The 14339-nt window shown below is 28.8% G+C and overlaps 2 protein-coding genes across 2 annotated transcripts; both read right to left on the bottom strand.

The window, feature by feature from the left end:
* Positions 1-580: 580 nt before the first annotated feature.
* LOC111879634 (MADS-box protein FBP24) lies at positions 581-2776 on the bottom strand. Its single transcript, XM_052765131.1, has 7 exons — positions 2589-2776; positions 1988-2054; positions 1723-1887; positions 1488-1529; positions 1325-1366; positions 992-1244; positions 581-585 (listed from the first exon to the last, which is right to left on the bottom strand). The coding sequence occupies exons 1-7, from the start codon at positions 2774-2776 to the stop codon at positions 581-583; spliced, it is 762 nt and encodes a 253-aa protein (XP_052621091.1).
* A 3140-nt stretch (positions 2777-5916) lies between these two features.
* Positions 5917-8067, bottom strand: LOC111879635 (MADS-box protein defh21). Its single transcript, XM_042896173.1, has 7 exons — positions 7640-8067; positions 7035-7101; positions 6770-6934; positions 6535-6576; positions 6372-6413; positions 6039-6291; positions 5917-5954 (listed from the first exon to the last, which is right to left on the bottom strand). Exons 1-7 carry the CDS (start codon positions 7843-7845, stop codon positions 5917-5919), a joined length of 813 nt encoding a protein of 270 aa, XP_042752107.1. The 5' UTR covers positions 7846-8067.
* Between the last annotated feature and the right edge of the window lie 6272 nt (positions 8068-14339).

The raw sequence follows: 14339 nt of genomic DNA, 5'->3' as shown, positions 1-14339 counted from the left end.
TAGCAAGTTTATATTTTCTGAACTAAGAAATCGGGTAAACAGCCCTAGAGATCCTAGGAACTTACTCTCTATTAAACCACTATATATAACCTAAGGACCCAAAACATTTTTTTTTTTTTTTTTTTCAGATAGAACTTTGTGTATCAAAATATTCATACATCCTTTTAATTTAGGGAAGTCTTCATATAAACCATGGACACATAAAAGGTAGACTTTTAGTTTTGGAGTCTCATATTGTTCCTACGAGTGAACACCTCGTATCCCTACGGGTTGCAATTTCTCAACATATCTATATAGACAACTAGCTAGTGGATTATTTGGAATGTTGGAATTTTTTTAACCAAAAGCGTTTTGACATAGACAATTAACTAGCTTATATAGTTCTTCATCACACAATTATATATACCCTAGCTTCATATATTTCAAGTCCATCAAAGTATAAACGTTTAGATCTTTCAAAACACACATGAAACTAATACGTACTTTATGTATAATGCATGCGTATATATAAGCTAATTAAGTTTTTTATTTATTACCAAGCACACACATATTAATAGGTTTCTTTCTCCTTGTAGCGCAATCAGTCTGCAAAAAGAGCCAAAGAAATCTTATGAGTTTCAAAAATATGACTTAATTACTGTATTAAATATTTGCATATATCTAAGAAGTTTCTCTATAAAGAATTAGGAGAACCACATTTACATGTGAATTGTTACATATGTTCGTTGATGTAGAATTCACATGAGAGTGATATCCATATTTAGATTCAGACTTCGTACTTGTATGTTACACAACGCCCCATGGCGTGCATGCAACATCATAATATTCTTAATCAGTAGTTTTAAATCTTGTTCTTATAACTAATGTCATTAATCTAAATATCCACATGGGACCACATCATTAAATGCTAATCGATTTGAAAATGAAAAATTAATTAACAACAACAAAAATATTATTTGATAATTAAGAATTAATTAATATTTTTAATTACCATAGATGTGATATTGTGCACTAGTCGATTCTTGATGAAGGTTGGGATGAGTGGGCTGAAGACGATGATACTGGTATGAATGAAGTTGAAGGTCAGGGAGATTCGCAGCGAGTTGCAGAACACTGTTGGGCTGCTCTTCTGATCCATAAAATGGAAACTGTTCGAATAATTGATGTTCTTGTCCAACAAGCTTGAGCTCAGTCATTGCTGCTGCTTCTTGTTGGTTTATCTCCACTTGTCGTTTACTCATCAACTGTTTCAAAATCAAGTTAATATATTGATTAATCATTAATGCGATTAAATTATTAGACCATGTATTATAAAATTACTTACCCAGTTATGCATTTCTTCATTTTCCCTCTCCAGCAATTTTTCCTGCATATATATTATAAATATATAAATACGTTCGAAATTTTAATACATAATATATACATACATATATATACACCCTTGGCTTTGGAATTTGGATGATGTGTAGTATAGCGATGAAGACTACCTTCCTTTGAAGATTGTCCACCTGTTGTTGCCAGAGTTGGAACTGCAAAAAGTATTAAACTGGTGATCAATCTTTTGAGTTTTGATACTTATAACATTTGTAGCATTAATATGATATGTTTACTAAATTTATTCTTGGCGATAGATTTATATATGATCCATAAGCTCTTTATAATATTAAAAAGAGAGATGGGTTTTTATTTCTATCAAACCTGAAACCATATATTAATATATACCTTTCTAGCTCGGACCTTCTGGATGGAGTATTCCAACTGCTGTTCGAGTTGATTGAGCTCATCAAGCTGTGCGGAGCTCAAGTCATCACCTTTGTATCGTTGAAGACTTAGCTGAAGATTCGATGTCTCCTTCTTTATCCTTGTCAACTCACTATGCAGATGTTCCTTCAATTTCAGATCAGAAAATTATGCAAGTGATTAAGGGCGAAATCAATAAATAATATTGGGTTGTAGTAAAAAAAATGAATCTAATCCAAGATCTTACCCTGTTATTGTAGTCAGGAATACGAGAACCAGTTGTTTTCAAATATCTGTCTATGATTTGGGACATGCTGTAATATTTCACATGTTAACATAACATGACAATATATATCTGGTTACGTTTATTTATAATTCAATAGAAAATTTTAAGCTTAAGATTTCTGACAAATTCAAGAAACCCTAATAAAGCTAACTAAAAATAATGAGTATATATATACAAATTAAGGAATTAAATTGATTAATTTAATAGAAAACCAACTCGCAGATGAGAGATCTAGAGAGAGAGAGAGAGAGAGAGAGAGAGTTTTAGTGTTATACAATTAATTTATGACATTCATTCAACTCCTAAAACCCATTCATACACCGGTTATATGAGTTGATCTCTACAACTTTTATGACATACATTCAAATCTCTTTACACATATCGACATATTAGTTGTAAACAAAGAGATTGAGCTATAGCTAGGGGAAAGAAACCAAATTAACTCTAAATGAATTGTTGAAAAAAATGTTAAGATAAAATTAATAATAATACCATGAAGATTTCATTGGTGAGTATTCAAAAAGTAATGGAAGAAGAGATGAACACGAAGGTAGTTATCAACCTGAGAGGGTGAGTTGTGTATTCAAACAGTTTCCCTTTGCTAGAGAAGACGATGAGACCAATCTGGGCATCACAAAGCACAGACAGCTCATGTGTCTTCTTTAAAAGCCCAGTTCGCCTCTTTGAAAAAGTCACTTGCCTGCTTGTATGGTTCTCAATTCTCTTCACTTCGATCTTTCCTCGTCCCATTAATGTATGATAACTCATACAAACAAAATTTAACCAATTTTAAACTTCTCCAAAGATGTGCCAAAAACCCTAGCTAGCTAGCTAGAAAACCATTAAAAGCAAGGAATGTGTATAGATAGATGTATGGGTATGTGATTTCTAGAAAAGAATGAGGGTGTGATCATATGGAGTGTCATAATTGGAATGTTAGACTCCAGTGAAAGAAATCCTCAAATGGCAAACATATATACAAGTTGAGTGTTGTAGGAGAATGAAAAAGGAAAAAAATGAGGTTTTATTTTGAGACGCTGAGAACTTGAATTTACCTATGATCGACTTAATTCTTTTGCGCTTTTTTTTTTCTTACTTGGATTAGGGTTTGGACAAAGAAGAATACTTCTAACCATTTCAGAAAATGTTAAATATATATGCATTTATGTTACCGCCTGACATGCTATTAAAATAGTTAAATGTTAATAATATTATGGACATAAACGTCAATGCATAGTTTTTTTTTTTTTTGAACAACAAAAAAAGAAATAAATTAAATATATAGCGACAGAAAAACGTAACCAACCAATCAGACACTTGATCACAAACAACCAATCGAAGTATAAATTTTTTGAAAAATATATACAATTGTAACATTGCAGTTTGAATATTTTAATTATTAAAATATTAGAACGATATAAAAATCTAGCAACATTCAAAAAGTAAAAATTATTTTATATTTAAACCATGTTTCTGTAATCTGATATATTTTTTTTCAAATACTATCTTATTATCCCATAAAAAGAAAATAAAGTGTGATATTCAAAAAAACAACGCAAGGGCCTCACTATTATTTACATATACTCAAAAATTTAATTCTTAAGTTTTTGTGTTCTATAATTATCAAGATGAAATTAAAATTTTAATCATCAAAATCAAATAACAATATATAGATTTTTTACATAAATTAATTAAATGAAAAAAGATATATTAATCTGAAGAGAGGGGAGAAAGGGGGAAGAGTAAGAAATGGTAAGAGCGGTGTGCAGAAATTTGGCTTTCATATACATTTTTGGTACCTCTATTAATGCTTCTGTGATTCCTACCAGTCAATCATTACAAACGAAAAATATTGCGTTAAGACATATTCTTTGATGCTTAGATACATACTACGTTAAGTGATATACAACTTCAGCATATACATATACGCGCGCGTATATATATATATATATATATATATATATATATATATATATATATATATATATATATATATATATATATATATATATATATATATATATAGGTTCAAATGTTTCCCATTTCTATTGTGTGTTAGAATCTACCAATAACAATTGAGTAAACATTAAATGTATATTTAATGATATCCATACTTATAATTTCTTTTTTATGGAAACTAATTTAATTCCTAATTAATGTCAATAATAATATTATTTCAGAATAAATTCATATATAAAATAATAAGAGTATATTCTAGGAGAACGAGGGTATATTATACTAGAATACATCCTCATTCTTCATATTCCATACAACTTTATTTTATTTTAAATAAGTGAGTCCTGAAATAATGTTATTGCTAACATAAAAACCTAGATACGAATTCATTCTGAAATAATATTATTGCTGACATTAATGACAGATTTAATTGATTTCCATAAAGAGAAAATTATAATTATAGATATCATTTAATATATATAAACTTATGGAAACCATTTAATATCTATCATTATTTAATTAAATAATAATATAATTTTACTAAATTTCTATTGGTGCATTCTAGCACACAATAAATGTAAAAAACACTTTAACCTAGCCCTATATATATATATATATATATATATATATATATATATATATATATATATATATATATATATATATATATATATATATATGTTTAGGTTCATTTGAGACCATTCTAATTTTGTGAGACCGTGAGACTAAATCTAAATATAATTTTAAAATGCAAAAATTCTTTTTTTAAATATTATTTTTGGAACTTGAATTAACTAAAAAAAATAAAAAAAAATTCCGTTTTTTTTGAAAAATACGTGAAATTATTTAGTAGAATATTACACTGTACATATAATCTAAAAAATAATTTTAAAATGCAAAATAAATGGAAAAATCCAAAAATTCTTTTTTTAAATATTATTTTCGGAACTTGAATTAACTAAAAAAAATAAAAAATAAAAAAAATAAAAAAAATTCTGTTTTTTTTTTAAAATACGTGAAATATTCTAATAGAATACTATACTGACATATTTTAAAAAATAATTTTAAAATTCAGAATAAATGGAAAAATCTAAAAATTCTTTTTTTTAAATATTATTTTCGGAACTTGAATTAACTAAAAAAAATAAAAAAATAAAAATAAATTCCATTTTTTTTGAAAAATACGTGAAATATTCTAGTAGAATATTATACCGTACATATTCTAAAAAATAATTTAGGGAAGTCTTCATATAAACCATGGACACATAAAAGGTAGACTTTTAGTTTTGGAGTCTCATATTGTTCCTACGAGTGAACACCTCGTATCCCTACGGGTTGCAATTTCTCAACATATCTATATAGACAACTAGCTAGTGGATTATTTGGAATGTTGGAATTTTTTTAACCAAAAACGTTTTGACATAGACAATTAACTAGCTTATATAGTTCTTCATCACACAATTATATATACCCTAGCTTCATATATTTCAAGTCCATCAAAGTATAAACGTTTAGATCTTTCAAAACACACATGAAACTAATACGTACTTTATGTATAATGCATGCGTATATATAAGCTAATTAAGTTTTTTATTTATTACCAAGCACACACATATTAATAGGTTTCTTTCTCCTTGTAGCGCAATCAGTCTGCAAAAAGAGCCAAAGAAATCTTATGAGTTTCAAAAATATGACTTAATTACTGTATTAAATATTTGCATATATCTAAGAAGTTTCTCTATAAAGAATTAGGAGAACCACATTTACATGTGAATTGTTACATATGTTCGTTGATGTAGAATTCACATGAGAGTGATATCCATATTTAGATTCAGACTTCGTACTTGTATGTTACACAACGCCCCATGGCGTGCATGCAACATCATAATATTCTTAATCAGTAGTTTTAAATCTTGTTCTTATAACTAATGTCATTAATCTAAATATCCACATGGGACCACATCATTAAATGCTAATCGATTTGAAAATGAAAAATTAATTAACAACAACAAAAATATTATTTGATAATTAAGAATTAATTAATATTTTTAATTACCATAGATGTGATATTGTGCACTAGTCGATTCTTGATGAAGGTTGGGATGAGTGGGCTGAAGACGATGATACTGGTATGAATGAAGTTGAAGGTCAGGGAGATTCGCAGCGAGTTGCAGAACACTGTTGGGCTGCTCTTCTGATCCATAAAATGGAAACTGTTCGAATAATTGATGTTCTTGTCCAACAAGCTTGAGCTCAGTCATTGCTGCTGCTTCTTGTTGGTTTATCTCCACTTGTCGTTTACTCATCAACTGTTTCAAAATCAAGTTAATATATTGATTAATCATTAATGCGATTAAATTATTAGACCATGTATTATAAAATTACTTACCCAGTTATGCATTTCTTCATTTTCCCTCTCCAGCAATTTTTCCTGCATATATATTATAAATATATAAATACGTTCGAAATTTTAATACATAATATATACATACATATATATACACCCTTGGCTTTGGAATTTGGATGATGTGTAGTATAGCGATGAAGACTACCTTCCTTTGAAGATTGTCCACCTGTTGTTGCCAGAGTTGGAACTGCAAAAAGTATTAAACTGGTGATCAATCTTTTGAGTTTTGATACTTATAACATTTGTAGCATTAATATGATATGTTTACTAAATTTATTCTTGGCGATAGATTTATATATGATCCATAAGCTCTTTATAATATTAAAAAGAGAGATGGGTTTTTATTTCTATCAAACCTGAAACCATATATTAATATATACCTTTCTAGCTCGGACCTTCTGGATGGAGTATTCCAACTGCTGTTCGAGTTGATTGAGCTCATCAAGCTGTGCGGAGCTCAAGTCATCACCTTTGTATCGTTGAAGACTTAGCTGAAGATTCGATGTCTCCTTCTTTATCCTTGTCAACTCACTATGCAGATGTTCCTTCAATTTCAGATCAGAAAATTATGCAAGTGATTAAGGGCGAAATCAATAAATAATATTGGGTTGTAGTAAAAAAAATGAATCTAATCCAAGATCTTACCCTGTTATTGTAGTCAGGAATACGAGAACCAGTTGTTTTCAAATATCTGTCTATGATTTGGGACATGCTGTAATATTTCACATGTTAACATAACATGACAATATATATCTGGTTACGTTTATTTATAATTCAATAGAAAATTTTAAGCTTAAGATTTCTGACAAATTCAAGAAACCCTAATAAAGCTAACTAAAAATAATGAGTATATATATACAAATTAAGGAATTAAATTGATTAATTTAATAGAAAACCAACTCGCAGATGAGAGATCTAGAGAGAGAGAGAGAGAGAGAGAGAGAGAGAGTTTTAGTGTTATACAATTAATTTATGACATTCATTCACCTCCTAAAACCCATTCATACACCGGTTATATGAGTTGATCTCTACAACTTTTATGACATACATTCAAATCTCTTTACACATATCGACATATTAGTTGTAAACAAAGAGATTGAGCTATAGCTAGGGGAAAGAAACCAAATTAACTCTAAATGAATTGTTGAAAAAAATGTTAAGATAAAATTAATAATAATACCATGAAGATTTCATTGGTGAGTATTCAAAAAGTAATGGAAGAAGAGATGAACACGAAGGTAGTTATCAACCTGAGAGGGTGAGTTGTGTATTCAAACAGTTTCCCTTTGCTAGAGAAGACGATGAGACCAATCTGGGCATCACAAAGCACAGACAGCTCATGTGTCTTCTTTAAAAGCCCAGTTCGCCTCTTTGAAAAAGTCACTTGCCTGCTTGTATGGTTCTCAATTCTCTTCACTTCGATCTTTCCTCGTCCCATTACTGTATGATAACTCATACAAACAAAATTTAACCAATTTTAAACTTCTCCAAAGATGTGCCAAAAACCCTAGCTAGCTAGCTAGAAAACCATTAAAAGCAAGGAATGTGTATAGATAGATGTATGGGTATGTGATTTCTAGAAAAGAATGAGGGTGTGATCATATGGAGTGTCATAATTGGAATGTTAGACTCCAGTGAAAGAAATCCTCAAATGGCAAACATATATACAAGTTGAGTGTTGTAGGAGAATGAAAAAGGAAAAAAATGAGGTTTTATTTTGAGACGCTGAGAACTTGAATTTACCTATGATCGACTTAATTCTTTTGCGCTTTTTTTTTTCTTACTTGGATTAGGGTTTGGACAAAGAAGAATACTTCTAACCATTTCAGAAAATGTTAAATATATATGCATTTATGTTACCGCCTGACATGCTATTAAAATAGTTAAATGTTAATAATATTATGGACATAAACGTCAATGCATAGTTTTTTTTTTTTTGAACAACAAAAAAAGAAATAAATTAAATATATAGCGACAGAAAAACGTAACCAACCAATCAGACACTTGATCACAAACAACCAATCGAAGTATAAATTTTTTGAAAAATATATACAATTGTAACATTGCAGTTTGAATATTTTAATTATTAAAATATTAGAACGATATAAAAATCTAGCAACATTCAAAAAGTAAAAATTATTTTATATTTAAACCATGTTTCTGTAATCTGATATATTTTTTTTCAAATACTATCTTATTATCCCATAAAAAGAAAATAAAGTGTGATATTCAAAAAAACAACGCAAGGGCCTCACTATTATTTACATATACTCAAAAATTTAATTCTTAAGTTTTTGTGTTCTGTAATTATCAAGATGAAATTAAAATTTTAATCATCAAAATCAAATAACAATATATAGATTTTTTACATAAATTAATTAAATGAAAAAAGATATATTAATCTGAAGAGAGGGGAGAAAGGGGGAAGAGTAAGAAATGGTAAGAGCGGTGTGCAGAAATTTGGCTTTCATATACATTTTTGGTACCTCTATTAATGCTTCTGTGATTCCTACCAGTCAATCATTACAAACGAAAAATATTGCGTTAAGACATATTCTTTGATGCTTAGATACATACTACGTTAAGTGATATACAACTTCAGCATATACATATACGCGCGCGTATATATATATATATATATATATATATATATATATATATATATATATATATATATATATATATATATATATATATATATATATATATATATATATATATATATATATATATATATAGGTTCAAATGTTTCCCATTTCTATTGTGTGTTAGAATCCACCAATAACAATTGAGTAAACATTAAATGTATATTTAATGATATCCATACTTATAATTTCTTTTTTATGGAAACTAATTTAATTCCTAATTAATGTCAATAATAATATTATTTCAGAATAAATTCATATATAAAATAATAATAGTATTTTTTTTGAAAAATACATGAAATATTCTAATAAAATATTACAATGTAAATATTCTAATTGATTTTTAGAATGTTAGAATTTTATATACTAGATTTCTCAGATATCTAGAATATTCTATTTATTCTAGTAGAATATGTAAAAATGTATTTTTTTTTTTATATTTTTTTGGTATTTTTTTTATTTATTTTGGAAAATGTAAATTCCGAAAATAAAATTTGAAATTTTTTTTCGAAAATTTTAAATTATTTCGCATTTTAAAAATATTTTTTGTTTTATCTACCAAATGAATGGCTAGGATTGTATCTTACGGTCTCACAAAATTAGACCGTCTCACATGAAACTAACCACATATATATATATATATATATATATATATATATATATATATATATATATATATATATATATTAAGAGAGAAAGAACACAAACAAAACTCACTTTTAGCGACGACAAATGTAGGACCACGATTCATCCTCTTCAACGTCACACGAATCACCGATAGGAAATATTAGCGACAACGTCTTTAATTAGTGGTGACACGCACGCTTTAGCGACAACATCAAGCGTATGTCCGATCTTCGGTCTGATGACTATAAACCCTACCTGTTGGATCAACGTACAAATGTAGGGCCACAATTCATCATTGTTAACGTCACATGTATCGCGGTAGAAAACATTAGTCACGATAGCTTTAGTGGCGACGCACACTTTAGCTTTACACCAGACGTATCAGATCTGATGTCACTGCTAAAACTGGCGTTATTAATGCCGAGTTTTCTTGTTGTGATATACATGCACATAGAGATTTATGCAAAGAAAGTTTGTGTTGGAAACATTGTACAAGAAAAAATAATAATACCAATAAAAAATTTGGAATTCAATCTACACATGACAGCTACGACCCTAAGGCACGTTCGACATGAATCATCCAAAGGCTATGTTTACCCATTTTTAGATATTCTTAGGCACACATTAGTGATATTCTTTTTGATGATGACCCTTATGTAGGGGTAATGACTTATAAGTGTAATAAACTTTATTCGGTGTACATATTTAGTTATTTACATATATATATATATATATATATATATATATATATATATATATATATATATATATATATATATATATATATATATATTTGTTGTATACATATGACAAATAAACTTATTTACGATGTTCAAAAAATACAATTATGACCTAATATTATTTTTGTATGTTAATCGATATCTGATTGAATTCATTAATAAAGAGAATTATCTTGTAACAATCCCTTTCAATATTGTTTGTATTCTTAGAGAAGTATATTTTCTAAAATCATTATAGTGCACAATAATTCTATACTACAAATCTTTTCTTTGTTGAGAATTTCTGACCTCGTTGTCGGTAAAAATAGTTACCAAAGCACTTGCCAATAGCTCCTCTTCTTCATTGGACCATTTTTCACTTTTTTTCGTTACGTTTTATTGCTTATTGATACTTTATGATAGATTCCTTCCAAAGACTCCTGGGTGCAAAAAAGAAGAATTATGGTTGGAATAAGGTTGAAAGGGTAAGGATTGATGTCATTTAGAAAAGGGTTGAAAGTAATCAGACGATAATTGTAACTTTTAAACGTAATTGATTGTTGTGGACATTAGTATTGTATAAAAGCACCTGGTGTTCCATATGTTAACTTTTGAATAACAACTGTAAATTTATGTAACGACAAAAGACCTCTACTCCTAGTTGCATCCTCCTTTAATCTAAAATAATCTGAATGATTGGGTAGTGAGTCGAAAATTCTGATGATACTTCTTTATTCATTTGAAACCTCCGCCCAAAGATGTTTGGTGGGAAAAACAATTGATTTGAAGTGTAATTGATTTATCATCTTCTTCTTTCTCTGCGACCAACAATAACAAATTTTCATATGTGTAACCTTGCAATTCATTTATGATGAACTCACTCACTTGTATGATAAGCTGCTCTGTGGCATCGTCAGATATAGCTGGAAACGTTGTATGCTTTTTATATGGTGAGAATGTGGTTTTATATGTGGATAATGTAAATTTTTTTATACGGGTGAGTTTGTATGTGGTGTCTCTTTTATACATTTAATGCCAAGAAAAAAATAACAAAAAAGTTTTTGTCATTTTTCCTGAAACTATAAAGATAATAAAACTCACATATGTAGTTAAAAAATGAGAAAAAATTATGTGACCATAATGTTTTATAATATCCAATATTTATTAATTTTAAAAGTTTTGACATATATATATATATATATATATATATATATATATATATATATATATATATATATATATATATATATATATAAAGGTTGCAAAAAACGCTTGACGTTATCTAGTCGGTGGACTGAGGTCAAAGGATTAATCGATTTGACGAAGATTAATCGGGGGATTAATCAGGTACCATTAATTGCTAATTTGTTGAATTTAAAAAAAATAAATATGACTAATATCATATCAAAGTTTGTAAATACCATTAATATGATAACAAAATAGGTTAATATGATTAATACAACACTAATCATGCCTCAAATAATTTCCATTAAGATAAAACTTCTTCAAAATGTTAAAAGTTTATCGTTTGATAATTTTTCACTTATTATGTATGCAAAGATTAATCGCTAGGCGCCCTCTAATTGGTCGTGTAGCGCCTAAGGATTAATCGGAGATTAATCAGGACCTAGTCGGGATTTTTACAACATTTATATATATATATATATATATATATATATATATATATATATATATATATATATATCAAATTTTATTTTTTTTATTAAATCAATTAATTAAGTAAATATAAAGCCTAAAAGAAATCTAATAACTAAATATAATTAAAGTATAAAATAAAATATACTTAATACCACAAAGGTGATTATATATACAATCTTGTTCCGTTTAACCACTTTTTTTAGTTATTTATTTGCAAATATATTTTAGAAAACTTTTTATTTTTTAGCCCTTGATTGGTGACCAACATGTCATGATGATGTGTCGATTTTGGCTTACATAAAATATTATTCTCAGTTTGCCTTTAACCCCAACATTTATGTATGAGTTTGCATTTCGCCCCAACATTTTATTTGTTCTCTATTTCCATCATTTTTTACAATATTTTTTTGTTTTAACTATTGACCTGTCATGAATATGTATTTTAAAACTTACTAGCTTAAAATGAAAAAGGAAAAGACGAAAACAAGAGTCAAATTGTGACTTCTCCTTAAGGGGTGTGATGCGTTAACTAGTAAGCCAATAACTTTTGTTTTGTTTTTGTTTTGTATTATCGAGATTTGGTGTATTTAATGTATATATGTATTTTAAAATGAAGGAAAAAACCTAATGAAAGCCTCAAATTTGAGATATTTAATAAACAATGCGATATGCCAATCTTTGAGCCAATCAAAATTGTTAATCGGCTATTTCTAATGATATACTTGTTGAGAAATCAAATAAATGAGATGTCCGTACGTATAATTTTAGGGTTAAATACAAGAAATACCATTGAATGTTATTTTTTTCCTTATTATAGCCTTTTTACTTTCATATTTTCTTATTACAACATATACTTTCAAATTAATTTCTATTGATGTACTGCACTTTGATAAATATACTTATTATAGCAATATGTAACCAGCTAATTGAAATTATGATGGTTTGATATAATTTAATAGGTTTTCATGTAATAATAAAGATGCAACACCTCAAATTTTAGACCAAAATTTTCATTTATAAATTACCAAAATCAGAGTTTCACAACCGAGTTATCAAATACATAATTATCCCAAAACAACTAGTATCATAATTATTAGAGTTCATAAACATGTCCCAATAGTAAATCCCCCAGCGCGTGTGTACAATCAGACATTCTCCTTCCCGTGGTTATGTGAAGTACCTGCCACATATAAATCAACAACTATAAGCACAAAGCTTAGTAAGTTCCCCAAGATACCACATACATCACATTATACATAAACAACTATGGGTTATCAGCAACCTTAAGGACTATCAGCAGTCCTGATGAGCTAACAGCATTCCCGGTGGGTTATCAACAACCCTGGTTGGCTATCATCAACCCCAATCACATAAAAATAGCATAACATAATCATAACAGCTAGACCCACTTAGTCATCATAAATATGACTATCCTACCATATAGGTAAGAGTAAGTGAAGAGACTCACCTGGTACTGTCGAAACGAAAAAACCTAGCACCTGAACTGCCGGATCTAGATTCCGCCTAGTCAACAAAATAATTAAGACAAAAGTACACAAATGGTCCCTATGATATGTTGAAAATTGTCACTTTGGTCCAAAAAGGTTTGGACTAGTACCAGAGATCCAAAATTTTCATTTTGTTGTAAGTTTAGTTAAATTTGTTTTGATTTTTTTAAAAATGCCGATTTTGCCCTTCGTATTTTCTTTTTTCGTTTTTTATTAAATTTATTTATTAAAAAAATAAAAAAAGAAAAAAAGAAAATGTAAACATCATCCCCTTCATTTGCATTTTTTATTTTTGTGAATATCCCTTTATCACTTAACATAACATCACCGGTGAAGCACAATCACTACCACTACCACCAGAAGCCACCATCGGTAGCACAACCACCACCACCACCACCTGAAGTTGAAGTTGTCGCTAGTAGGAAGGAGATGTAAAAACATAACTGAAACTAAGGAGATGAAGAGAGCATATATTGAAGATGAAGAGACACAAATCCGACAAAGAAAGAAACACTCGGATCCACATCTTCATCGTGGTCGATTTTCAAATCGATGCTTCGCCGCCTCGCAACTAGTCGCTCAATCCTTCACAAATGCATATCAAATCTAGAAAATCGAGACACATAAGTCAGCAACGCTGCAACGGCCCTAGCCAGACCCTTATCACCAGTGAAGAACAGATCTGGCGCCGTTAGAAAACCTTTCGTTGACCAACACTTCGTCGGAGAAGAACGGAGGCATGTCTCTAGTGGTGGACATTGCCATCGTCTTAGTCGTTTGGGATGGAGGACA

The sequence above is a fragment of the Lactuca sativa genome, chromosome 6 (assembly GCF_002870075.4).
Source record: "Lactuca sativa cultivar Salinas chromosome 6, Lsat_Salinas_v11, whole genome shotgun sequence".
Classification (NCBI taxonomy): domain Eukaryota; kingdom Viridiplantae; phylum Streptophyta; class Magnoliopsida; order Asterales; family Asteraceae; genus Lactuca; species Lactuca sativa.
Note: the sequence above shows the minus strand (reverse complement) of the source record. Positions and strands in the feature narration are given on the sequence as shown.

What these genes read in the sequence shown, in the direction of transcription:
- LOC111879634 (XM_052765131.1), bottom strand. Translation starts at nt 2,776, where the DNA reads ATGGGACGAGGAAAGATCGAAGTGAAGAGAATTGAGAACCATACAAGC. An exon ending in TTCCTGACTACAATAACAGG is followed by an intron (nt 1,888 to 1,987) that starts GTAAGATCTTGG and finishes CTGAAATTGAAG; the next exon opens with GAACATCTGCATAGTGAGTT. An exon ending in TGGACAATCTTCAAAGGAAG is followed by an intron (nt 1,367 to 1,487) that starts GTAGTCTTCATC and finishes ATATATATGCAG; the next exon opens with GAAAAATTGCTGGAGAGGGA.
- LOC111879635 (XM_042896173.1), bottom strand. Translation starts at nt 7,845, where the DNA reads ATGAGTTATCATACAGTAATGGGACGAGGAAAGATCGAAGTGAAGAGA. An exon ending in TTCCTGACTACAATAACAGG is followed by an intron (nt 6,935 to 7,034) that starts GTAAGATCTTGG and finishes CTGAAATTGAAG; the next exon opens with GAACATCTGCATAGTGAGTT. An exon ending in AGAAGGTCCGAGCTAGAAAG is followed by an intron (nt 6,577 to 6,769) that starts GTATATATTAAT and finishes TACTTTTTGCAG; the next exon opens with TTCCAACTCTGGCAACAACA.